The sequence below is a fragment of the Simochromis diagramma genome, unplaced genomic scaffold (assembly GCF_900408965.1).
Source record: "Simochromis diagramma unplaced genomic scaffold, fSimDia1.1 OVJJ01000055.1, whole genome shotgun sequence".
NCBI classification, from domain to species: Eukaryota; Metazoa; Chordata; class Actinopteri; order Cichliformes; family Cichlidae; genus Simochromis; species Simochromis diagramma.
The window spans coordinates 161551-189512 of NW_024387070.1; the positions used below are offsets into that span (position 1 = coordinate 161551).

General features: G+C 40.8%; 1 protein-coding gene across 1 annotated transcript; it reads left to right on the plus strand.

The window, feature by feature from the left end:
* Window positions 1-27912, plus strand: arhgap15 (Rho GTPase activating protein 15). The gene is made up of 13 exons (XM_040045328.1): window positions 1-124; window positions 2284-2452; window positions 2522-2593; window positions 11075-11215; window positions 11312-11401; window positions 11507-11605; window positions 11764-11893; window positions 17214-17348; window positions 17716-17814; window positions 26160-26237; window positions 26634-26768; window positions 26997-27102; window positions 27478-27912. Exons 1-13 carry the CDS (start codon window positions 111-113, stop codon window positions 27659-27661), a joined length of 1452 nt encoding a protein of 483 aa, XP_039901262.1. The 5' UTR covers window positions 1-110; the 3' UTR covers window positions 27662-27912.
* Window positions 27913-27962: the final 50 nt, after the last annotated feature.

Below are 27962 nucleotides of genomic sequence, written 5' to 3' on the forward strand. Positions count from 1 at the left end.
GCAGTTGTAGTTTGAGACGTCTGGTTTGAAGAAACCACGTGATGCTTTTTACTTCCTCTGACAGTTAGGCCTCTCTGCGTCTCTTCTTTTGTGATCTGAGACATACAGAGATGGCGGGTACAAGGTGAGTTCATTTTAAATATGAAATCTCATTATTCTGTTGTCTCTGTGATTGGGTTGTTTTGGTGTGTGTCTGCAGGTCTCACCGCTGCGTTACTGGGGTTCACATTTGTTTACTTTCTGTAGGCCTCCGCTCACTTCTGGCTGAAATTTTTTTTTTTTTAAAAAGGCCAATAATAATAGGAATAACCCTAAATGAGCATAAAGATTTCATTTGCTTATTTTTTTTAGACCAATCTCATCTGAAGTTATGGAAACATTGTAACAGTCTCTGATTCAGACTATGAGATTATGATAGTAAGACTTCATGCATGACTGACGGTCCAGCTTCCGTTGTTTGGAGGGTTTCATTTTGTTTCCGGTTAATGAGGCTTCACTTCTCATCATGTCAGTTCTGAGACCTGATCATATTTTTAAGTGTGCTGTTTTTATGATGTGGTTTTATGTCACAGTCAGTTACTGAAACAGCTCAAACCCACAGAACTGCAGACACGAGGGATGATTCAAACATATGTCAACGTCATAAAAAACAAAACGATCAGAGTGTTTAATGTTTTTATTTGCATTTTCTAACACACTTAACAGACATTTCAACAATATATTTAAATGTAATATTGCACACTAAGAGTTCAGGAAGTGCATACAAACCATCAGCTTCTTTCTATAGCCCCACATTCTCCAGCCCTACCCTTTTTTTTTTTTATTAATTATTTGATTAACCACATTTTAGGAGGAAGACCAAAGTGTTACGAGATGGTACTTTGACATTTTCATGATACCGCTCAACCTCTGATGTACACCAAACTTTTCATTAAAACTGTTGAAAAAAGATGTGACTAGGGATTTCAAGAAATGCTGTTTTTTAATGTTGTTGATTGTTTTTCCATTGTATTCTCCAGGAAAAGTGTAAACTTCATCCTACTCTTTTCCAGCACACACATTGTGTGGACATAGAGATAGATAGAAACTTGATGTTTTTTAAGTTGTGCTTTTTCTTCTTTTCTCTTATTTCAGTTATATTTCCATGTTTGAAATAATAATCTCTCTCTCTCTCGCCCTCCCTCCCCCTTTGACTTTTGAGGGAACTGTTGTTGTGATTTGGCAGGATATAAATAAAAGACAATGGTTGTCTACACACCTGACACGTGGTAAAATTCTGTCACCAGAATCATGTGGCCTGGAAGTATCTGCATGACAGCGATAAGAACTACTTGAATTCTCCAGATACTAAGAAAAAGAGCTTCAATGCTTCCCTTATTAACGTCTTTAGAAGAGGAAAAATGCTGTTCTATAAAATACACCATCCAGCCATTCATGTAAACCAGCAACAGAACTGTAAATGTCAAGTAACAGTGTGTTTTACATTCCATGCCAAAAGCTGCTGAAACTGCCAGTTTAAATACAACCGGATACACCCTTCTCTTGTTCTAAGTCCTGGTTAATTTTCCTACCCAGCTTTCCTTATATTGTTTCCCACTTAGATCGAGGAAAACTGGTTAGAAAAGGAGAGAAGAGGTACTATTCAAACATACCCTCAGTCTTTTCAGCTCTGGTTTCCTTGCAGCTGGCTAGCAGAAAGGCAGACATTGTGTAACTAAAGTGAAGCAAACAGGAAAAAGTCAAACTGTCCTCAGATCCTTTTGTGGATGGAACTTCTGAATGTTCAGTCACTCAGTTTAAACAAACAGGAGGTGGAGGAGTGGATGAGAAGTCAGGGTGGATGTAAACAGGTGAATAGACGCAGACAGAGCCATTTCAGTTAAGTTTAACTGATTCTAATATTACATATTTTATTAAATGTATTTTTATTTAATCATGGTTAATTTAACATTACGCATAATGGGTGTTTAAAAGCTACTTTTTCAATAAATTGTAAAATAAACTTTCAGTGGGGGGATACAAATTCTACAAAGTATTTCCCAAAGTACACAAATGAAAAGAATGAACAGTCTATGTACGTTTTTACCTGAGAAAATGGTTACCCATACTGCCTGGGGAAACATGATAGTCTTCATTATTTTAATGGGAAATAAAATGTAATATCATAATACATTTTCTCTAAAGTGGATTGTTTAAGAGCATAGAAATATAAATTCAGAGACATCATAACTAACTGTAAAGCTATGAAATGATAAAAATGATTGTTTTGTTTTTCATGTGCAGAATCACGAACCTGCAGAGTACCGTGAAACCAGGGATTCAGGCTCCACAGCGCAGCACAGCGACTCAGGGAGCCGTGCAGATGCGCATTAAAAACTCTCCGAGCTCCGGAGACCGTCTGAGTCAGTCCAAGTCGATGGTGCTGCAGGAGACCGACCTTCCTCAGAAACCTGTACGTAAATCACAAAGAAGCACCAGCCTGCAGGAGACGCTTCTGTTTTAATGAACATGTCTTTTGCAGATCTCTCGACATCGCAGGAATCAGTCTCAGCACAATGTTGTGGTAGCAGGAGCTGCTACATTTGAACCTCTGGTAATTACAACCTATATAATCATTACATTCCTCCTGTTTTCGAAAAGTTCCTTCACAGATTCGGTTTAATCTCCTCTCTCCACATCTGACTCCCCCCACATTCACTCTTCTGTAAGATGATCTTACTTTGTCATTTTGCTTTTTATTTGCGATCCACAACAACTGATCCCAGTGCAGATTGGTCATCATTTATGAAAACACAAAAAATCTACTTCCCAATTAAATGAATGAATGTTTCAACGACAGCACAGTGGCGTACGAAACAGTGATTAGCACTGTTTCCTCACAGCAAGAAGGTCCTGAGTTTGATTCCACCACCAGTTTCTCTGCGTTAGCCCTGTGACAGACTGGTGACATGTCCAGAGTGTAAGTATTTAAAATACTTACAGTGTAATTTGTGCATCCTTTCTTCTTTATCATCATCTTTATTTAGAAAGCAAGTGCTGCACATTGGAACTAAATAACAAAAATTCATAATATATAAATAAGATCCAAATAAAAGAAAGTGAAATAGTTAATTAATTAATAATTAATTTAATTTTAAGAAAAACTAAGTCTCATTGAGGCCAAAAGCCAAAGAATAAAAATGGGTTTTAAGACATTGTGGTGGGGCGTGATTCGTGTGGGGGAAGCTGACACACCTGAGCTCGATCTCAGGCATATTAAACGTGCCAGCCCAAATAGAAAAGATGTATATTAATCTTATAAAGTTTGTATCTGTCTTATGTGAAACTTGTATGAAAAGCATACAAGAGTGAAAACAGATAAGATCCCTTGAAAAATTATATAAATGAAACTTGTATGTTTTGAATACTTACTAAAACATTATATGAAAGTAATGAGAAAGTGGCCACTTTCATGAGTAAATCATGTAAGCCTTATATGATTCACTATATGAAGTAGGCCACATCTGATCCAAGTCTTTTGTAAGTTTTTACTATTTCTTTTCCATATGGGAGGACCTGAGGAAGTGTTTGTTTGTTTGGTTGGGTGGGTGTTATGTGTGGAATGCAGCTGAAAAGCTGTGGCCGGGAGTTGTAGATGCAGCAACCAGGAATAAAAAGTGTGTAAAGAGTGAAAGTATGTGGTCGGGGCTGTCATTGCTGTCACAGACGTGTTTTAAAAGTGGTCAGTGAAGGGCCCTGGCTGTATCCCAATTCAGGGTCTGCAGCCTTAAAGGCCGCATTTTAAGGCCGATTACGTCACAGCAACGCGACGAAGGCTGTCCAAATTCGAAGGCTGCTTGAAATGCAGCCTCAAATGCGTCCTTCATTTCCCTGAATTTTAAGGACGTGGCGGTGTAGACTTCATGGCCCAATATATCCCAGAATGCATAGCGCGGCGGTGGGTGTGGATAATTTTGCCGAAAAAAAAACGGCGGATGAGGGGCGCCCGAAGAGTAAACTTTAAGTAAGTACTGAATATTATGTCACTTATTTATGTGCAAATGTTTAATAATGAAGAACATTAAAACATTACTGTTGGCCACATGTCGGCAAAGTCATGTGACATTGGTGACGTTTGTACTAACTTGGTTTTAAAGCCTTTACTTTAAAATATACGCCGTTCAATAGCTGAGCTTAATCTTACAGAGAATGACCAAAGCTCATGTAGAAACAAACAAACAAATGAACAAATGATTTTCTTCATTTCATTTCTGTCAAACAAAGCTGTATGAAACGTTTCCAGCTGTTAGTATCATGGTTGCTAGGCAACCTGGGCAGCGCAACGGAGGCTAGACCGTCCCATTTCACTTCACAAGCCTCACACTTCCGGCCTTAGCGGTCTTTAAGTACGCGGCCCTTGAGGATCGTTGAGATTGCGTACTTTAAGGCTGCAGACCCTGAATTGGGATACAGCCTCTCTCTAACATGGAAGGGCAAGTTATTCCATTATTTAGGAGCCATGATAGAAAAGGCCCCGCCCCCTGTGAGCTTCCTCCTGGATCTCAATACTTCCAGGAGCAGCTGGTCAGCTGACCTGAGAGACTGACAAGTGAGTTACAGTAGTTCAGACGGGATGAAATAAAAGCATGGATCACTGTTTTAAGGTGCTGCCTCGAAAGAAAAGATTTCACTCTTGCCAGTCGCCTTAAGTAATAAAACTGGACTTCACCACTGCTCTGATTTGGTTGTCCAATTTAAAATCACTGTCCAACTTAATACCAAGGTCAGTAATGACAGGTTTAAAATAAACTTCCAGGGATCCAAAATCAACAGGAGGACTAACAGGCACCACTGGGTCCACACACCAACAATTCTGTTTTCTTATACTTGAAATTTAAGTAGTTTAAAGCCAACCAAGCTTTAATGTCATCTAGACATGTCAAAACACGTTTTATGGAGATGCTATCCTTCTGCTTTAGTGGCAAATAGATCTGGCATTCATCAGCATGTGCAATGAAAAGAGATCCCATGCCTTCTTAGGAAGATGGCGCCAGCAGCATGCACGGCGACACGTCCGTCAACTCTGCTAGCTTTGCTTTGGCTTTCGCTAGCCTTATCCTTTTCTATTTGATCCTAAAATGCCCTCGCTCTGCGTGTGTACAATCGCCAGTTACTCTTAGAAATCAAAGCATCGTATGACCTGGCTCTTAAACGGACACAGGAGATGATTATGGGCCTCCTCCACCACTTTTTGAGCCCTGTATTACGGTTTATCTGTGCCAACACTCCTACACCACTTCCTGGAGAAGCGCCCGAGGAAACGAGGAAAGCGGGCTGGTACAGTCATCAAATTCCGAGCTCTTCTCCATGCTTCTCATGGAACTACTGGACCAGCAGAGTGCATCTATAGATGGATCCTGCCTGTTGTCCCTGGAGCTCCCATGACACTTGATCCCCCGCTCTCAGCTTTTTATTTCCCTAAGCGGCCTCGGACCCGTGGATGCGATGTGGACCACAGAAATCTTCGTACACTTAACTGAGCTGGAACATCTGATGTTAGGATCTACACACTCCAAATGGCTTTACTAAATGTAAGATCATGAGCAAACAAGACGTTTGTATTAAACGACTTCCTAAAGTCACAACAGTTGGACTTTCTGTTTCTGACAGAAACATGGCTTCAACCCGGTGAGTCTGGAGCTTTTTCGGAACTGGTTCCTCCTAATTTCTCATTCTTTACTCTCCCTCAGCCCTCTGGTAGGGGGGGAGGCTTAGCCACCGTGTTCAACGCTCGATTTCACGATTTCATCAAATATTACAGCACGACTCATTTTCTAGTTTTGAACTCCAACTGTTTGAGTTACACCTACACTCTGCTGCGCCTTTGCTATGTGCCCTCATATACAGTCCTCCATCTTAAAAAGGATTTTATCAAAGAGTTTTCAGGTTTTATGGCTGGAATCGTTCTTAAATTCGACAGTTTTTTAATCCTTGGTGATTTTAACATCCATGTCTGCTGTGACTCTAAGCTTTTGGTCAAGGACTTTTTAAATATTATTGACTCTTTTAACTTGACCCAGTGGGTTACCGGTCCCACACATGAAAAAGGTCACACACTGGACTTGGTGCTCTCCCACGGGCTGGATGTGTGCATCACGGAAATATCCAAGTTGCACATCTCCGATTATCTTCCTGTGTTGTTCACTGTAACGCTGCGCTGCTCTTAATGCTCTGACAGCGCCCGCTTTTTCTGCTGCCTTTATGGATTCTGGAATAATGAACTCCAACTGTAAGAGTGTTGAGGACCTTTCGGACATTCTTCATTCTACCTGCACTGATATTTTGGACTCGATTGCTCCGCTCAGGACTGTGCGCGCTAAGCATTTATCAGAGCCATGGCTGAATGAATATACGCGCTCCCTCAGACGTGACTACAGACGCGCCAAAAGGAGATGGAAAAAGGACAGATTGCACGTTTCCCTACAGATTTTAAGGATTCGTCTTTCTGCTTACCAAGAAGCTGTAAAAACTGCAAAGACAAAGTTTGTCTCAAACTTTGTGTCAGTAAACAGTCACAGGCCTCAGGTACTTTTTAATGTCTTTAGTCGCATTCTTAGGTCACGTGATATTGCTGGAGTCATTTCTTCACCAAGTATGTGCGATGATTTTTTTAGCATTTTTTAAATGACAAGATTCTATCGATTAGGGCTCTTGTCTCGTCGTCTGCTGCTTCAGACCATTGTCTTTCTCCTATGTGCTCAGCTGTCTTAGAGCAGTTTGATCCCGTCTCCCTTAATGACTTGACCACGGTAGTTAGTAACTAGGGCTGGATATCGTCACTGATTTCTAGAATCGATTCGATTCCAATTCACAACGTCCCGAATTGATTCGATCCACGATTCAATTCAATTCGATTAAAATCTGGGAAATTTTGCCTGAGACAGTCAGAAATATTATAATTCAGATCAGTACATTTACATATTTTTGTATCTATAAAAAGGAAGCTGACACTTTCCAGACTTTATCAAAGGTGTGAGCATCACAGCAGAGGCCTTTGTGTCAAAGTAGCTGAAGATAAAACACAGAAAAACATGAAGGTGATTTTCCTGTCCTGGATTTTATTAAAATATTCCACAGTACATCAAAAACGGAAGAAAACCATTAATCAACATATGAACATTACCTCTGAAGTTACAGCGGTTTTATTACAGACACAGCTGAGCGTTTTGCATAATTTTAAAACGTTTATATTTGTTCAGAAGCCTGTTGAACAGCAGAAATTAGGTTTTCTTTTCAGAAGTAAAGGGGGAAAAAAAAAAAAAAAAACAGCGGCCGACAGCCTGTAAACAACGGTAGACTTGTTCGTAACAAGCAAGCGAATAATGCAGAAAACAGATTTTTAGATGGGAAACTGTTCTAGAGAGAGAGAGCGCTGTGCATGAAGTGTGATTTTATCCTTGTGGAAGCAAAACAGCAAAAGTCAGAGTGAATTCATGACAATGTTTGGATCTGCTGGTTTGGTCAATAATGTTTGAAGAGAGATAAAACCAACAGCTTTAGAATCCGTGCAAAAAGGGCGTGAATACAAAGCGCGGACATCAGAATCAGCGAGCTGTCGGCTTTCAGCCCCAACCCTGTCCGTGCCATTGGGTGAGAAAGTCACATCTCACGGATCCTGATCCGTCGGAGGGTCCGAGCTTTGTGTTTACATCTTTGTGCAGAATCCGTGTTCCTGCTCTCATTTACTGTTTTAGCTGTTTGGTAGTTCTTGAAATTTTGTGAGATTTCACCAGAGATTCTGGCGTTTCGGGCAAAATAAATTAATATAAAAAACATAGATTCAGGATTTTAATGAATCGATATCACGTTATCCAAGCCTGAATCGATTTTAATCGATAAATCGATTATCAAAACCCACCCCTATTAGTAACCTAAGATCATCACACTGCCCCTCTGATTGTCTCCCTCCAAGCTTGCTTAAAAGCACATTTAATGTTGGGCCTTTTATCCTGAGATTAATTAATACGTCCCTTGCTACAGGCTGCGTCCCATCATGCTTTAAACAAGCTGTAGTTCAGCCTCTTCTTAAAAAAACAAAACCTGGACCCAACTGTTCTGTCCAACTACAGCCTATCTCAAAGCTTCCTTTTCTATCTAAAGTCTTGGAGAAAGTGGTCTACCTACAGTTGCAGGACCACCTTGATTTTAATATGATCTCTGCAAAATTTCAATCTGGTTTTAAATCACTACATAGCACTGAGACGGCACTTTTAAGGATTTTTAACGATGTTCTTTTAACTCTGGACTCTGGCAGCCCTGCTGCCCTTTTATTGTTGGACTTGTCAGCAGCTTTTGACACGGTCGACCATGACATCCTGTTATCACGACTAGAATTTCATGCTGGCCTAAAAGGATCTGCCCTCCAGTGGTTTCGGTCCTATTTGTCAGAAAGGTCTTTTCATGTCAATATGGGCCCCCACAACTCCAAAATAGCCCCTCTTAAATACGGTGTACTTCAAGGCTCTATTTTGGGTCCTGCCCTGTTCGCACTCTATTTGTTGCCATTGGGCTCCATCTTCTCGCGGTACAGCATTTCATTTCACTGTTTTGCTGATGATTTGCAGATCTACCTTTAAAAGCAGGGTCAGACCATCCCCAGCTCTTATTACGCTGACGATTTCAAACAGTGGTTGTTATTAAATTTTTTAAAGCTAAATGAAAGTAAAACTGAGGTTGTCATTTTTGGCAACTTTAATCATATCGACAGCACTCTGGGCGCCCTTTCCTCGTATTGTAAAACACAAGTAAAAAAAAAATCTGTGTCAACATTGATGGTTCTTTTAAATTGAATAAGCAGGTGAGTGCAGTAGTTCAGTCCTGCTTTTTTCAGTTAAGACAGCTGGCCAAGGTAAAGCCATACCTCCCGGCTAACGTCTTTGGGCGTGTTATTCACCTTTTCCTTACTTGCAGATGAGACTACTGCAATTCATTTTGTTATGGTCTAGATCAGGCCTCCATCCATCGTCTTCAGATGGTCCAAAATGCAGCTGCTTGCCTGCTAACTGGTACCAAACAGAGAGAGCATATAACCCCAGTTTTAGCTTCTTTACACTGGCTTCTTGTCTCCTACAGGATCCAATTTAAACTTTTACTTTTTGTTTTTAAGACACTTAATGCCCGAGCCCCTCCTTACCTGTCTGAGCTCCTCTCTGCTTATGCTCCAGGAAAAACCATGAGGTCTAGCTCAAAATTAATGCTGTCCATCCCACAGACTTATCTCAAATCTCATGGTGATAGATCCTTCTCTGTGGCAGGTCCCAGACTTTGGAATAGTCTCCCCTTAAATATTAGATCTACACAAACACTTGAGCAATTTAAATCATTACTAAAGACACATTTCTATGCCCTGGCTTTTAAACACACTGTGACCCAAGCATTTTGCTGTTATTTGAATTAGTCTTAGTTATTGTTTTAATTCTTTTGTTTTTTATTGTTATTATTGTACTACATTGTTGCTTTTTAATACCATTTTTATATTGTTAAGCACTTTGTGCAGCATCGGCTGTTTGAAATGTGCTATATAAATAAATTTGACCTTGACCTTCTAAGGATGGAGCCCTGTGGGACGTTGCATGACAGAGGAGCAGAAGATGATTCAGAACTGAGAAGGCTGCCGGAGACAATTGGTTTAGGTCTTATTTGGCCAAGAGAACTAAGTGCAGAGCCACCAATACCCACTACATCATTTAATCAAGAATTAGACTATTGCGGTCTACGGTGTCAAAAACAGCAGCTAGGTCAAGCAAGACCAGAACGAATCACATACCAGAAGGATGTCATTAAAAACCCCTAATAATGCAGATTCTGTGCTATGAAGGGTTTTAAAACCTGATTGAAAAAACCTCAAGGATGCCATTATCATCTAGAAAATATTGAAGTTGACTAAAAACAGTTTTCTCTAAAACCTTGGAAAGTAAAGGCAGCTTGGAAATAGGCCTATAATTGGCCACGACTGTGTGATCAAGGCCAGGTTTCTTAAGCAGTGGCTGCACTACTGCATGTTTGAAATTTGCAGGAACCATACCAGAAGACAGACTGCTGTTAATAATGTCAAGGACATACTGTCCTATACTAGGAGAAATGTCTTTAAAAATAAAAAATAAAAAATTATGGAGGAAAAGGATCCCGTGGGGAACCTGTGAGCTTAATATGGCGCACCACATCCTCTAAAGTGGAGAGCGTCACAAGCTCAAACTGAGTAAAAACAGCAGTGCAAGGGACAGAGACAGAGGGGTCAGAGTCAGGAGCTGTGATCAGAGCCCTGGTGGTGACAAAAAAATAAATAAATAAATAAAAACCCCACAGAAAATTATTGCAAATATCAGGAGAAATTTCCAAACAGACATTCAGTGGAGTATTAGGAACAGAGTCAGTAGTGTTAAATAAAACACATGGGTTAGGACTGTTGGAAGAAATGATATTTTCAAAATATTCCCTTTTTGTCTCTTTGACAGTGTTCTGGTAGCGATGTCAGCAGTCTTTGAAAATTTGAAATGATACATGCAGTTTATCCTTTCTCCACCTGGGTTCTGCTGGGTGACGTTCCCTCTTAACAGCGTGAGCGCTGTCATTAAACCAAGGCGCAGGTTTAGCCCGAGGCTGTCTGGGTTTTAATGGAGCCATGGAGTCCCACAGAGTCAGAGAAATTCCTCTTGCATCCAGATGGCTATCCAAATCTGCATGTCAGATTTGGATAGCCATCTGGATGGAACTACTGGTGAGGCCAGGAACGTTCAAAGCTTTGAAGTGGCTTGTTCTGATCCCCACAAGTGAGTCTGATTATCGGTGTCTACAGAGAGTTCACTGACATCTTGGTTTGGTTGACATATGGATTAAATATGCATGTCTGTTCATTCAGATTAGTTTTTCACAACTAAACATGGCTAACCTTTAGAGTCACTGTTTATTTTAAAATAGATTTGAAGTCCCATGTTCAGTTTGTCTTTCTGGGTTTCTGATGATTCCCCCCCACTCTCAACAGCATATGTCTAAAACGTCTGAACACTTCCTTAATTTCCCTTTTGTGTGCTTCCAGGTGGATTTGAAAGGTGAAATCATGAATATGGCTAAAATTTCAGACAGTGGTAAGAAGCAGAGGAAGAACTGGTCTTCAGTGTGGACTGTGCTCACCTCAGACCAGTTAATGTTTTATAAAGACAAACAGGAAACTGGACTGGTATAAAAATCTTTCATCACTACTGTCAGTGTATCTCTACTTATATTTATCATGTCTAACTTGTGTGACCCATCACATTACTGTCTTTGCGCTTAGAAACCAGGAGGTAAGGCAGATGTGCTTCAGCTGTGTGGAGCATTCATTGAGTGGAATACTGAGAAATCAAGCAGGAAAAATGTCTTCCAGGTGAACACTTAATTGCTGCTGATGGCTTATTCTCTCTGGTTATTTAAAATAGATGGTACAGAAATGAACTGGGTTTTTTTTTTGTTTTGTTTTTACCTGTTCTAGATTAAAACAAGCACAGGAAGTGAGTACCTTGTCCAGACTGACAGTTACTCCACTGCCAGCAAATGGTACGACGCCATCAAAAAGACAGTCGACTCTTCAGTAAGAAGTCACCACCCTTTAAAATCATCATCACTATATTCCTTGTTCATTAATTATAAATTATTTCTGTGCATTTTGTGAATTTCTTTTCAAAAAGACAAATTGATCACCTATCAAACTAATCTTCCTGAGATTGCTTGTACCTCTTTTCTGCTCAGACTAAAGAAGGTTTTCCTCTGCGGAGATCAAACAGTACAGACTACCTGCCCAGACACAGCTCCCTACCTGGATATGGCTCTGCTTCTCCTGGTGTCAAACAACGTAACCCGATACACCGACGATCTATCAGTGAGTCTGAGGAATAATGATTTGTATTTATACAAAGCAGCAGTGAGCAGCTAAAGCCACAGAACCCATTAGTGTGTAAAACATGATTCACATCTAAATTATCATGACTGCTCCATAACTGCTGGAGGTGGAAAGCAGCTGTGCAACTCCTAAAAAAAGTTAAGGTAATAATGTCACGCGGGCGGAAACTGACTCAGGCGCAGACCAGCTGAACTAGAATTACAGTCACAAGTGTATTTACAAACACACTATGTGAAATTATAAACAGTGTATGGGGGCAGGGACTTTCATTGGTCCAAGGGAAAAAGCGAAGCACACTCTGCTCGTTCGCTCCTCTCGCATTTGTCTTTAGCCCTCTCACCTACTCCATGCCACGCTGCCAGGGAAACAGATCTAGGGATAAGGACAAGTCCAGGAGTCTATGCACAGGAGAACCGTGGTTAGAATAAACTGAGAAATCACACAAGAAACAGATTATCAGAGCTGTACTGACGAGAATAACTCAACAATCCAGCAAAGACGCCTTCTGAGCCCTCAGCTTAAAAATCAGGCCAGGAGTCCACGTAATCAGGCAGATTCACAGCAGCTGCATGGGCCAAGGGTGGGAGCCCAGCTGAGCTCCGCCCAGGCAGACAGGTGAGAGAGAGACTCTCAAAACAAAATGTGGCCTGGAAACTAGGTCAACCAGGGAGACACGGAGACCATGACAAATACAGTCCTTGGACCAGTCAATATGGGATTTATGTGTATTTAGCCATGGATAACCGAGAACGAAGGATACAAGCGTCATCAAACAGAAAGGAACTAATCTTTTCAACATGGTTGCAGGAAGAGGAGATCTGAATGGCCTGCAAGTGACGATGGGTATCATCACTTGCAGGCCAATATAAACCTGACACTAACACTGGAGTCTAGGTAGGAAGACGTCCTCAATCGTGCCCGCCAGCATTCCTACTGCTACTGACGGACAAGATCTTTCGGCCACGTGGGACAGGTGTCTGCATAGTGTCCTTATCTGCCACAATAAAAACACTGACTAGCCAGATGTCATTTCCTGCAGTCTGAGAGCAAAAGTTGGGCCTGGCCAAGCTGCGTGGTCTGCTCTTCCTCTTCTGCTGGCTCGTCTCTTCCTGGCCTTCATTCCCAGGGTTCAGCCCCTCATGGATCTATCAGGACTGGAGACCTGTTTACCATATACCTGCATGTTGTCATCAATCCTAACAGTCATGGAAATTACAGCATCCTACTCACTGGAGTTGAATGCTACCGTGCAGAGACTTCTCTTCATAGTGAAAATACAACTTATAGCTCTATCTCTGTACAATGGTGCTCTGCTATCTCCACATGTTCCCGTAAATCTCCTGGGAGACTTTCACCTTGACGAGCTGGATTACTGACTGTGTTCCTCAACGATACAGTGTCAGCTACTGTGTTAAGTAGAGAGCCACTGACAAGGCTGATCAGCATCAGGATAGCATGATTAGTCAGGAGGGGTGGCCAACTCCAAGGCGGGAAACTCTTCAGGCCTGGTGTTGCACCAAAACACAAACACCACCACACGCACACAAACATGCACAGACCAGGGGTCCGTTCTTCGTACCTCGCTTACTACATCCAAGATCAAATCATCGCGCTAACTTTGAGCTCGCTATTCCGGTTCTCCGAACACACCTGTTGTTGACGATTAGTACAGCTGGATGAAGTAATGTGAGATCACTGGGTGGCTTAACAGGGGCTACGCATCGATAGTAGAAACATTGATCGGCAACCCTTTGATTGGTCGGCGAAAATGTCGAAGGAGCGCGCTCGGTATTTTTCGGCAGCAGAGCAAGAACTCGTGATTGAGGGATTTCAGGAGTTTCAGAGTTTAATTAAAACGCAAGGGAACACTGCAAAGGCTGCAAAAGCAAGGAGAGAGGGCTGGCAGAAAGTTGCTGACAAATTAAACTCGTAAGTAATTTAATAATAATAATAATAATAATAATAATAATGGATTGGATTTATATAGCGCTTTTCAAGGCACCCAAAGCGCTTTACAATGCCACTATTCATTCACTCTCACATTCACACACTGGTGGAGGCAGCTACAGTTGTAGCCACAGCTGCCCTGCGGCAGACTGACAGAAGCGAGGCTGCCATATCGCGCCATCGGCCCCTCTGGCCAACACCAGTAGGCGGTAGGGTAAATTTATTATATTACACTATATTATATTATATTATATTATATCCTCTTTCACATTAGAGCCACGACAGGACCCACTAGAACATGGGAACAAGTAAAAGTGAAATATAAGAATATGCTACAGAATGGTAATATTTATCACTTATATTGCTTTCAGTCTCTTGAAAAGAGACCCTGAAATAATCTGTTTGTTTGTTTATAACAGCAACCAAGAAAAGGGCAGAGCAAAAAAAGACAGGTGGTGGTCCTGCACCCCCTCCTCAACAAGTTGGTTAAGTAAATAATACCCTCACGGGAAAATCGATATCTCTCTATGGGCACACTGTCGCGCTGAGCTAAAGGATCCTGTCTATCCCGCAATATACGCTGAATTCTGAGGACTCTCCTTATCAATCTTGCACCTTCCGCAATGGGAGGCTCGCGTATACGGACAGGACATGGCTGCGACAGACTTCCCAAATCCACCTTCGCTTTTATAGCCGTGGTCTCTCATCTTGATTACATGAAGTAATTTACTATTACTACTCTAAAATATGAATTACATCTGAAATAATCAAATACATGAAATAGAATAATTAATAGTACATTTCCCCTTTTTTTAGGGAATGACCTGTATGTATCTGTATGAAATCAATAAAAGGATCAAGTACTGCATTATCTTTAGTTACATTGATAATATGTATTTATGGAAAAACAGTGGTAAAATATCGCTGTTGCTTTCGTATACATGAAGCGGACATACCTGAGTGGCCGCGATCTAATCCTGTTTACATAAAGTAAGCCTGCTCCCGAGCAGGTTTACGCTTACGGATCTGTTGCTATGACAGCAAGTCCCGGATGAGCTTCGGAGAACCGAACGATCCGAGATCACGCGAAATCGTCAACAATCAAATCCAGCTAACTTACTTAGCGAGGTATGAAGAACGGACCCCAGGAGTAGAAAACACAAATCCAAATACAACACAGACATGGCAGGTCGACCGGCGAGGAATGGCAGACCATGACAGAAAAAGACTCTAAATGAATATCAATGGTACTAAAAGTAGCTATAGATAATGTTACATCTGTGTGATGATTATGGGTCATTTTGTCTCTAATGGTTAAAATGTTATTTGTGAAGAAGTGGCTACAGTGCTGAAGAGAAACCTTCAGTTCTTATTTCTCCAGGCTAACTGATGATCCTCTAAATTTGTAACACGCCATTTTCTCTCCAGCTTACGAGTCATCTGCTTGAGGCTACGTGTTTGAGAATTATACCACGGAGTCAGGTACTTCTGATTTGAGGCCTTAGTTTTCACAGGAGCTACAGTATCCAGAGTTGTACGTAGTGAGGAGGTAAAATTAATAACAAGCTAATCGACCTCTGTTGGAGTAGCGTTCAGATAGCTGCTCTGCTCTATGTTGGTACAGGGCATTGAAGATGATAACAGTGGGTGGATTATATTCTTAAACTTAGTTACAGCACTTTCAGAAAGACATCTACTGTGATAAAGTCTACTCTCCACTGCTGTGTAATCAATTATTGTAAATGTAAATGTTATCAGGAAATGATCAGACAGGAGAGGGTTTTCAGGAAACACTGTTAAATGTTCAGTTTCTATGCCATATGTTAAAACAAGATCTAGAGTGTGATTAAAGTGGTGGGTGGGTTCTTTTACATTTTGAGAGAAACCAATTGAGTCTAATAACAGATTAAATGCCATGTTGAGGCTGTCATTTTTAGCATCTACATGGATGTTAAAATCACCCACAATAATTATTTTTATCTGAGCTGAGAACTAAATCAGATATAAAGTCTGAGAAATCAGACAGAAACTCTGTGTAAGGCCCAGGTGGACGATAGATGATAACAAGTAAGACTGGTTTCTGAGTTTCACAGCTGGGGTGGACGAGGCTAAGCATCAGGCTTTCAAATGAATTAAAAGTCTGTCTTGGTCTTTGGTTGATTAATAACCATGTCATCAGAATATGGGTGATGAGAGACATCATTTAAAGTTAACATTGAGAAACATTATTCTGAACATTATTCCACCATAGTTTTTGCAGATTGGTGAACCTCTGCCTTTTTTCACTTCTGAGAGCTCCTGTTGTGCCTTGTCACGATCTGAGGGGACAGACCGTGCGGGGGTGTGTGTGGTGGACCCAGGTGCGAACACAAGAGAGTAGACCGGAGTAAACTTAAACCGAAAGCGAGCTTTTATTGTGGCTGATGACAGGTCTAAACACAAAGCAGAAACACCATGACTAAACTGAACCTAAACTAAACTGGGAAACAGATACCGATAAACTAAGGAGACTCAGAAAACCATGACGATGACGTACAGACTGACCGGGAGGACATGGTGGGTAGGAACACAGACAACGCGACACAGACTACATGAAACACAGAGACTAAATACACATGAGGGATGATCAGGGGAAGTGGCCACACATGGGAGCACAGCTGACACACATGAACCTAACGACAGGACAGGAGAGGTGAAACTAAATACACTGACATTGAATACAGACTTTCAAAGTAAAACAGGAAACATGGAGATTAGACATGACATGAACTAAACATAACCACGCAGACATGACACATGAACCAGGGAGACTTAGTACAGGGGGGGATGACATAAACAACTAAGGAACAAGACTAAACAGAAATCTAGAAATTAACTAGGTGAACTAAGATAGGGCACAAATGAATACAAAAGATACATATAAGAACTCAAACACTGGGTCACAGACCCAGCCCATGACAAAACTGTACAAAGATTGGCTACAATCGTTTTGCATCCATTAAAACGCTGTTGTGATTGGATACAATTACCCTGATTAGCTGCAAATTGTTCCTGCAGCTGTTTCTTTTTAGTACCACTTACTTATCCAGCTTTTTCTTGCTCTGTCCCAAGAGCTGATGTTTTGCTGCCATCTAATTCAAAATGAGCGCATGTGTGTGTTTTCTGTTCTATTGTGAGTAAAATATGGGTTGATAAGATTTGAAAATAATTAATTTCTGTTTTTTTAATCCCTAACCCTTTTACATTCAATTCAACTTAATTCGATCCTGTTTTATTTACACAGCACCAAATCACAACAACACTTGTTTTACATAGTATCTCAAAGCTGTACCTCAACCTGTTTCTTCTGTAGACATGTTTGGCAGCTCAAAGCTGAAGCACAGCGCCTCAGATAGCGCAGACAAGAATGGAGTGAAAAACAGGCTGAAGAAATTCATCATCAGACGTCCATCCATGAAGACTCTGCAGGAGAAAGGCCTGATAAAAGGTTTCTGCTTGTTTTGCTTCAGCCTTTTTTCTGAAGCCTTGTTTTCCAGTCGTGTTTTTATGCTTGCTTCCTTTCCTTTAGAAATGTCTTTTTTAAAAATTAAAACTTAACTAACAGTTTGGATAAATTTTGTTTCAACAGCATTGCTGGCAGACTAGAGAGGTTTAAGGAATAAAATAACATCGTGTTTTTATATACAGTGTTACCTTTGCAGAAGCTTTACAGGTTCGGTTTTACAACCTAACCCTGGCCCTAACACAAGCTTAAAATGATTTTTGTGAGTGAACTGGCTTTCAAAATGTGCTTAATCTAATAATTAAGTTAACAAAAATTCTAATTGATCAAATTGTTATAACATCTGTCTCAGATCGAGTGTTTGGCTGCCATCTGTCAAGTCTCTGTGAGCGTGAAGGGACCACGGTACCAAAGTTTGTTCGGATCTGTGTGGATGCCGTTGAGAAACGAGGTACGTTTACTGATACTGAAACTCAGACATGACTGTGCAAGATATGGACACCCACTCTCCCACCCATTCCGTGACATCCTTGCCAGTCACAGGAGCACGTTCAGTGAGAGACTGAGATTACCCATAATGCACCAATGAACGACACAGGAAATCATTGCTGCCCGTGGCCATCTACAGTACACAGTACAATAGTTACACCCCTTTGCACATGCTTTACAGTAAAATAATAACTAACAAAGTTTTACAGGTCAGAGTAAAACGTCAATCATATATATTTCACCTCTGCAATATTCTGGATATTTACAACTGAGCTACTTGTATATATTAGAGTTATTTCTTGTATTTTGTAAACTTTGTAATATATTGTATTATTTAATTTAGTTCAGTCTGTTACCGTTATTGTGTGTGTGTAACTGTGACCACATGATTTCTTTTGGCATTATTCTGATTCTAAACACAGGTACAGTGGTATGAAAAAGTGTTTGCCCTCTCCTTGAGTTCCATCTGGAAATTAGGCAAGGCAAGGCAAGGCAAATTTATTTGTATAGCACAATTCAACAACAAGGTGATTCAAAGTGCTTTACAGAGACATTAGAAACAAAAACAAATAAAAAGCATGATTTAAAATTGATTAAAACAAGCAAACTAACTAACTAACTAATTAACAAACAAACAAACAAACAAAACAGTATATAAAATCAAAACAGATAAAATCAGAACAGTAGATAAAATCAGTAGTTAAATGTAAGTTTTGAAATTTAAGCTTAAAAGTGTGGATTTGGTGCTTTATTCAAATGCAGCTGAGAATAGGTGAGTCTTCAACCTGGATTTAAATAAACTGAGTGTTTCAGCTGATCTGAGGCTTTCTGGGAGTTTGTTCCAGATATAAGGAGCATAAAAGCTGAATGCAGCTTCTCCGTGTCTGGTTCTGACTTTGGGAACTGATAAAAGACCGGATCCAGATGACCTGAGGGATCTGGAAGGTTCATACCGGGTCAGGAGGTCACTGATGTATTTTGGTCCTAAACCATTCAGAGCTTTATAGACCAGCATCAGAACTTTAAAGTCTATCCTCTGACGGACAGGCAGCCAGTGTAAAGACCTCAGAGCTGGACTGATGTGGTCCACTTTTTTGGTCTTAGTGAGGACTCGAGCAGCAGAGTTCTGAATGAGCTGTAGTTGTCTGACTGATTTTTTAGGTAGACCTGCAAAGATGCTGTTACAGTAATCAAGCCTACTAAAGATGAATGCATGGACTAGTTTTTCCAGGTCCTGTTGAGACGTCAGATCTTTTATCCTTGATATATTCTTGAGGTGATAGTAAGCTGACTTTGTTATTGTCTTAATGTGTTTTTCTAAGTTTAGGTCTGCATCCATCACTACACCCAAATTTCTCGCCTGGTTTGTGGTTTTTAGATGTATAGATTGAAGTTCTCTGGTGACCTGTAATCGTTTTTCTTTGGCGCCAAAGACTATTACCTCAGTTTTGTTTTTGTTTAGCTGGAGAAAATTGTGGCACAACCAGTCATTAATTTCCTCAATGCATTTACCAAGAGCCTGTACAGGGCCTTGGTCTCCTGGTGACATTGTGATATATATTTGTGTGTCATCTGCATAGCTATGATAGTTTATTTTGTTGTTCTTTATAATCTGTGCCAGTGGGAGCATGTAAATGTTAAACAGAAGGGGTCCCAAGATGGAACCTTGGGGAACTCCACATGTGATACTTGTCTGCTCAGATGTGAAGTTACCTATTGATACAAAGTATTTCCCGTTTTCTAAGTATGTTTTGAACCAGTTTAGTACAGTTCCTGAAAGAACTGCCCAGTTCTCCAGTCGTTTGAGTAATATGTTGTGGTCAACTGTATCAAATGCTGCACTGAGATCCAGTAAAACTAAGACTGACATTTTTCCACTGTCTGTATTCAGACATATGTCATTAAACACTTTGGTCAGAGCGGTTTCAGTGCTGTGGTTCTGTCTAAAACCTGACTGGAAGGCATCGTAGCAGTTATTCTGTTTTAAGAAGTAACTGAGCTGTTGAGAAACTGCTTTTTCAATGATCTTACTTAAAAATGGGAGATTTGAGATCGGCCTGTAGTTGTTCATTTGTGTCTTGTCAAGATTGTCCTTTTTCAGTATAGGTTTTATTACAGCAGTTTTTAGTGGTTCTGGAAACACGCCTGATAATAAAGAAAAGTTGACGATCTGTAACAGGTCTGACTCTAAAGTCTTTGAGACCTTTTTGAAAAAACTTGTTGGCAGGACATCTAAACAGCAGGAGGAGGAGTTCAGTTGACCTAAGATGTCCTCCAGGTCTTTGCTGTTAATAGGGTCAAACGGTTTCATGGTGTTTAAACAGTTTTTCGGTGGACACAGTACATATTCTGGATCTGCTGTTGATGTACCAATTGCTTGTCTAATCTTTTGGATTTTTTCTGTGAAGAATTTGGCAAAGTCATTGCAGGCCATGGTCGAATGAAGTTCAGCTGCCACTGGCACAGGAGGGTTTGTTAGCCTGTCAACTGTAGAAAATAAGACCCGAGCATTATGGCTGTTTTTAGTGATGATGTCAGAGAAGTAGGACCTCCTTGCACTCCTCAGTTGTAAATTATAATTGTGAAGTTTCTCTTTATAGATGTCATAATGAACCTGGAGGTTTGTTTTTCTCCATCTGCGCTCAGCTTTCCTACACTCTCTTTTTTCATTTTTCACTAGTGTGGAGTTTCTCCATGGAGACTTCTTCCTTCCAGAGATAACCTTCACCTTAATGGAAGCAATAGTGTCCATTACATTTAACATGTTAGCATTGAAGCTATTGACGAGCTCATTGACTGACCCTCTGGACAGGTCAGGTGTTAATGGGAAGACCTGGTTAAAAATTGCACTACTGTGTTCAGTTATACACCGTTTTGTGATCACTGTTGTTGATATATTTATGTGGGCTGAGATTTTACTTTCAAAGAAAACACAGTAATGATCAGACACGCCCACATCAGACACAGTATCCTTTGAAATGCTCAGGCCCTTGGAGATCAGTAGGTCAAGAGTGTGTCCTCTATTATGTGTGGCCTCTGTTACATGCTGAGTCAGCCAAAGTTGCCCAGAGTGTTACTCAGGTCTTTAGTCCCTTTGTCCTGAGGGTTGTCCACATGGATGTTAAAATCCCCAACAATAATTACACAGTCAAAATCAACACAGATCACAGACAGCAGTTCACTGAGGTCATTAAAAAAGTCTGTGCAGTATTTGGGAGGCCTGTAAACATTAAGAAACACAACTTTGGATGGGGCCTTCAGCTGTAAAGCCACATATTCAAAAGACTGAAAACTTCCAGGAGATAGCTGCTTACATTGAAATGATTCATTAAATAAGACAACGACCCCCCCTCCTCTCCTGCTCACCCTGGCCTCACTGATAAAACTGTAGTTAGGAGGGGTCGTCTCGATGAGAACAGCTCCACTGTTACTTTGGTCCAACCAAGTTTCAGTTAAAAACATAAAATCAAGGCTGTGCTCAGTGATTAAATCATTAATTAAAAATGTTTTCCCAGCTAAAGATCTAACGTTTAATAAAGCCAACTTAAGTGTTTTGGAGGTATTACTTGTCCCCTCGTGTTTGGGAGCAGTCTGTGGCACACAAGGTATGTTTACTATGTTCAAAGATCTTTTAGAGTGCAGCTCTCTGTGTTTTGACCAGGCCACATGTCTCCTGTCACCTAAAAGTACAGAAATTTTAAAACCTTCTAGTAAACAGGGTCCCAGCTTCTCCTGGGAAAAGTCACCACTGCCATAATCCTCGCAGCCCGGACCCTCCACACATCACACATCAGACTGCGGAGACAGGGCATGAAGGTGGTAAGGAGGAACTAAGGGGGGGCGAGGCTGGGCAATGTGACTTCAATTGCTCTGTTGAGGGTGGGGCTCGATGGCGAACCTTTGGCCGCTCTGGTGGGGGGTTTATGGGGGACAAAAAGGGATTGGGCCGGGGGGTAGATCTGAGCCCAGCATTGACCCGCTCCATCATCTCCTCAGTGAATTTCAGGTGTGGGGAGGAGGGAGAAAGGGAGGGGGAGGAGGGTGATGGCCTGTCAGGGGTTTGGGGGACTGGGGAAGATCGTGGTCCCTGGTCCTGGTCATTGGTGTTGTTGAGAGAGTTGGAGGCAAATAGGGACCCCTCTTCTTGCCTCAGATGTCTCTCCTTTCTGAGGCTCTTCCCAGGTGGGGGCAGATGGAGCTCCTCCTCAAGGTTTCTGCTGGGCTTTGTCTGTTCTTGGAGTACTGTTTGTTCCTCTTTATGAGATAAGTCCTCGTTTATCTCAGCCTTGGCACCAAGCACAGATGGATGACGTATGGAATAAAACAAGTTGGAGGTGAACAGTTTCACCCCTGACTTGTTAAAATTAAATCCATTTGCTTTAAACAGATGCCTGCGTTCCCAAAAAATATTAAAGTTGTCGATAAAGTGCACTGAGTGGTCAGTACATGCTGATATAAGCCATTTATTCAGTGTAAACAACCTGCTGAATCTCTCGTCTCCTCTTCTGACCGGCGGTACAGGTCCACTGATGAATACAGCTGCATTCAGAGAGTTTACAGTATTTAGTAATCCAGTAAAGTCCCGTTTCAGAACCTCCGACTGTTGTTTGGACACATCGTTTGACCCTGTATGCAGAACAATGTTTGTCACAGTTGGATATTCATCTGCAATTTGAAGAATTCTCTCCTTCAGGTTGTTGACCATATCCTTAGGAAAGCAGAGGACTTTAGTGTTCTTACCGCACATCCTTTGTACATCCTTTACGGCAGAGTCACCCACAATCAGAGTTTCAGGCCTAGCCTTTAGCTTTCCCTGTGGTCTTTTACTTTTCAACAGATTTTCAGACCTTACTTCGCTGCTTTTAGATGGATGGTTGTCCGATATAGATCCAGGGTCCTTTGATAGTGGAGCAAATCTGTTGTGCAGTTTCACATTCAGTTGTTTTGGAGGTTTGTTGTTAACCTTCCTATTCACGGTTGTCCAGTCCTGTTTCCTCTCGTATACAGGGGTAGAAGAGCTTCTCTGTCTCGTAGGAAGTGAAGGCCAGTCAGTTTCAGAGATTTCAGCTCGCTGTGCTCTGCTCGTGATACGTCCTCCCCCTTCCAGGAGACATGATTTATGTCTTGGTTTTGCACCAAGACAGTCCAAGGGGGGATTATCACTTGAGGATTTATAATAATGCACAGAGTCTACTTTCTTGGTCATGTTATCTGTGCTCCTTAGCTGTGTACTAGCTTGCTCATCGCCATTGTTTTGAATCAAAGGCAAGGTTGTTTCATTTCCACACAGTCCATTTACCTCCACGTTTACTTCTAAGCGATGAATTTTTGTCTCCAGTACTGCAATCTTCCAGAGGTGGGACCAAGTCATTGTTTTGCAAGTCTCAAGTAAGTCTCAAGTCTTTATCCTCAAGTCTCAAGTCAAGTCTCAAGTAATGTCAGGCAAGTCAGAGTCGAGTCTCAAGTCACTGGTGTAAAAGTCCGAGTCAAGTCACAAGTCTGAAACTTTGAATTTCAAGTCCTTTCGAGTCTTTAAAAAAAAAACGAAAAAAAGCATGTTGCAGTTATATGCTAAATGTAAATATTAGACCATGTAATTTTAAAATCTGTGTTTTTCTCAACACATGACAAAATAGTGAACTTAGAAAATATACACAAATTGTGAAATTGCACCTCTTTAAAATGCAGCTCAATTAAACCTAGCTCCAAGAATAATTTTCACTGACAGTTCTGAGATAAGCTGCATGTTATTCTTGGATGCGGTTGTAGGACCGGCTTTAAAATCGCATGACAAAAATATCATACACATTAAAAAAAACTGCATCACCAACGTAGCCTGGACAACATTTTCTAGTTAGATGAAGTCAGCTATCTCATTGTAGCATATTTATATGCATATTTATAATTATACGGTTCTTGGAGTGAGTGCATACACTCATGAAGTTTAGTAACTTCCGGTCACTGCAACAAGCCCAGGTACAGTTTACCGACGGATGGGTGCAGGACCTTGAAATGCACCGTGTAGAAAGTAAAGACCATCGTACCTATCATAAGTTTACCAGTCTCACAAATCGTCGTCATAAATACACATTCGTTAACCGTTTATTAATAGGACCTTTGAGCTCAACGGTAATTAATTAGTAGTGGAAATAATTTCTGGTTCGCGTTACAGAAATGTAGCAGTGACAATAATATTGTATGCTGTAATCGTACTGGGCAATTAGTGATACAAAAAAACTGTTTTATCCTGTGAATAAAAGTATATGTTTTTGTCAATGTACCATAATAACAGAAGCGAAACACAATATTGTGTCAGGACAATTTACTATTTATGCACAATAAATAAAGGAGCATAGCGCGACAATTTCTGTTCAGCGCCAGACTTGCTTGTAACCTATATCACCAATTATGTTAAGAAAAATGACGCATTAACTACAACAGCAGACTGACCTTTGTGGAAATGCTTGGAGCAGACTAACCTGTGAGCTGGAGTGTTCTGGGACGTTATATTTGATCTTTGAATGGCTGCAATCCAGGCCACCCGTCGCCTCTTTGTTACTTCGGAAACATGGCTCGAACAATTTCTCTTCAACGACGTAATCCGATAACAACCGATCTCTTTACCCGTCGGCTTCCCGTGGCTGTCATGCGACCGGCTATTGCAGTTAATAATACAACGGCTTCTTGACATTTTTGCGTTTCTTTTTATCGCTGTGTGACTGATTTCAATTGAAAGCCTGCGTGCGCTAGTACCTCTTGCCACGAGTTCCCAGAATCCTTTGCGGTTTACCCCTGAATGACGTCACATTTTCAATCTCTATATAATATGCATGTTAAATTTTATATTTGGGGTAAAATATCAAGTCTTTTCAAGTAAACCGGTTCAAGTCCAATTCAAGTCCCAGGTCATTGGTGTAAAAGTCCAAGTCAAGTCACAAGTCTTAGAACATTTTTTCAAGTCAAGTCTAAAGTCATAAAATTAATGACTCGAGTCTGACTCGAGTCCAAGTCATGTGACTCGAGTCCACACCTCTGCAATCTTCTGCAGGAGGCTGTGGTAGTCATCTGTGGAGAGGGAAGGCATCTTGTTGCTAGTTAGCCTAGCGGTTAGCACCTTTCCAGGCTATTGAGGCTGTTCGGTGCCCAGACGCTGTAATCAGGCTTCAGCTGTGTCTAGGCCACAGACACACGGAGCGCTGAGGATAAGGTAACTATAAAAATGTTGCTGTTTCTGTTAAGAACACTTTAGTCCTAATGATCTATAAGTGTCCAGAAGCTATCGCAGGTAAGCTCATATGGAAAAAAAGGGAAAAAATCAGCATAAAAATCAATAAAAGAAGTAAAGCATTTAAGGAGCAAAGAGATGAAGCGTCCACACTCGCAAAAGGAGAGGAGCAGAAATTAAGAAGACTCAGATTCATGCTGACCAATGCATGAGCCAGAGTCGAGTTTCTGCATCTCTATGAAAGTTAAAAAGTACTTCTGCATGGAATTGTTGTATAAAGAATGTGCTGCCATCTGTTTGTGACCTCAAACTGAAGCGCACTTGGGTTCTGCAGCAGAACACAGCAGCAAGTCCTCCTCAGAGTGGCTTAAGAAAAACAAAATGAAGAATTTGGAGTGGCCCAGTCAAAGTCCTGACCTGAACCCAGAGTTTATAAAGCCAGTTCATGCTCAAATAACCTCGGATGTGCTAAAATTCCTCCACAGAGCTGTGGAAGATTCATTGCTAGTTATCACAATTGCAGTTAGGCTGCTAACGATGGACCAACCAGTTATTAGGTTTAGGGCACTGTGGTGGGGTGTGGTCTGTGGTGCTGCTGCAGGAGATCCCGCCTTGCTGGTTATGCAGACTGCTGTAATGCTGTTGTTGTTGGTGATGTGTGTGGCTGGCAGCTTTAGAGCTGCAGTCGTGTGTTTGTGACAACAACCGTGAGAATGCGAAATAAAGAGATGCTTATAAGCATGAAAATGTCGTCAGGTCTGCCATGGATCATTTACAAGGGCAATCAGTTTTCGTAGGTTTGGACTTTTCCCCTTGATAATAAACACCTTCATTGAGAAACTGCATTTTGTGTTTACTTGTGTTATCTTTGTCTATTTAAAAAATTTTGATAATCCGAACCATTTAAGTGTGACAAACATATGAAAAATTCAGGAAGGGGGAAAACACTGTATGTTTAGTTTCTGTTTCCTGAAAGCTAAAGCTGTTTGAGTACAATCAACTAGCAATGAGTAGTACATATGGATCTATTGAATGAGCTCAGACTTAAATTAAGGTTTTTAATAAAGTGTATCTCTTTGCAGGTCTGGAAGCTGACGGGATCTACAGAGTCAGTGGAAACCTGGCCACAATCCAGAAACTTCGCTTCCTCGTCGATGAAGGTCAACTAAACAGTAGCTTTTACAGTAGCTGTAAAGTAGTTAATTTCCCTTTCATTTATGAAAATGGGTTATAATTAATCAGCGTAAGTCTTACATTGCCCTGACAAAGCTAGGGGATTAAAACAAAGAGTCAAACAATGCAGGTTACAAAATGAAACAGAATTTTATTAAGAAATTAAACCTCAATACACAGCTAAGCAACTAAGTCAGTCAACCAAACCCATCAAAATAGTGCTTGTGGCATGACCTTACACCAATAATTTATATCAAAATGTATTAAATCCTCCTAAGTAGACTCCAAAGTTAAAAACCAATACATATAAAATGGTAAAACAATGTGCTCTGACCTCTTCTCATAAAATCCTGCTCAGTAATATTTCCATGGTTGTCCCACAGAGGAGGACCTGGACCTGGAACACAGTCAGTGGGAGGATGTCCACGTCGTCACCGGAGCCCTCAAAATGTTTTTCCGTGAACTGCCGGAGCCACTGTTTCCATTTAGGTTTTTCCAGCCTTTTGTGGAGGCCATCAGTGAGTAAAACCTGCCTTTGTTATAAATCTTCAGTTTGTGATGACTTTATAAAATGGTTCTTTTATTTCTGTAATCTCTGCTGCTCTTGGTCAGGTCACTTTAAGAATGAGACTTGTATTTAGACAGAATCTCCAGACTGCTTGAACAAGACTCCAAGTTTAAAAACGTTTAAACTTCAATTAGAAATCTAAAGGTTAAACTAATGCTGCTGTCATTTGTTTTAACAGAGATCAAAGAACCCAAACAAAAAGTTCAGGCTGTGAAGAAACTGATACAGCAGCTGCCCAAACCCAACCATGACACCATGAAGCTTCTCTTCAGCCACCTGCACAAGTAATCCAACACACACCTGAACCTCACCTGTTAGGAGCATTTACAGTGTTCAGGTGGAATACTGTGGAATAAACCACTGCACATATTACTTTAAAAACAAGTGATAATTCTTACATTCCTGTCCATATATTTGGCTTGTATCTTATGTTTCTTGTATTTTGCACACCGCTGTTGCTTGTGAAGCTTGCACACAAGAATTTCACTCACATGTGCTGTGTCAATAAAAGTGATTTGATCTGATGTTCACATAATCAGAAAGGCACCATCAGAAAGGGTCGTATTTATAAACTCAGGATGGGTAGCACATAGTACACTGTTTGATGCTTTGTTAGCTAATTTAAAGGACATGTTAACGTTTGCATTTTCCTTTTGCAGAGTTCTGGCCTTTTCCAGGAAGAACCTGATGTCCACTCAGGGCATCGGAATCGTGTTCGGTCCAACGCTGATGTGGCCTGAACTGGATGCCGGAAACATGGCGGTCAACATGGTGTATCAGAATCAGATTGTGGAGTTCATTCTCACTGAAAGCGAAGAAATCTTCAACTTGGAAAGGAAGTAAAAGGTGCTGAGCGGGACCAAATCAGCTGATGGACTCACGTTTACAGATATTAGAAGCCATGTCTGGTTTGGGCCGGGATGTAAAAACTGGAATTTTCAGAAGATATTTTGTCAGAGTTTATATTGCATTAGCAAAAATCTATAATTAAATGTTTTGACCCTTTTACCTCTGCCACAATCGGTTTTGTTTTCAAATACAAAAATATACAGTACTCCAATAAATAATTCTAATGATTTTCTGTATATTTGTAACCTACCACTGAATATTTAAAACATATCCTAGTGTCATTATAAAATTCAGC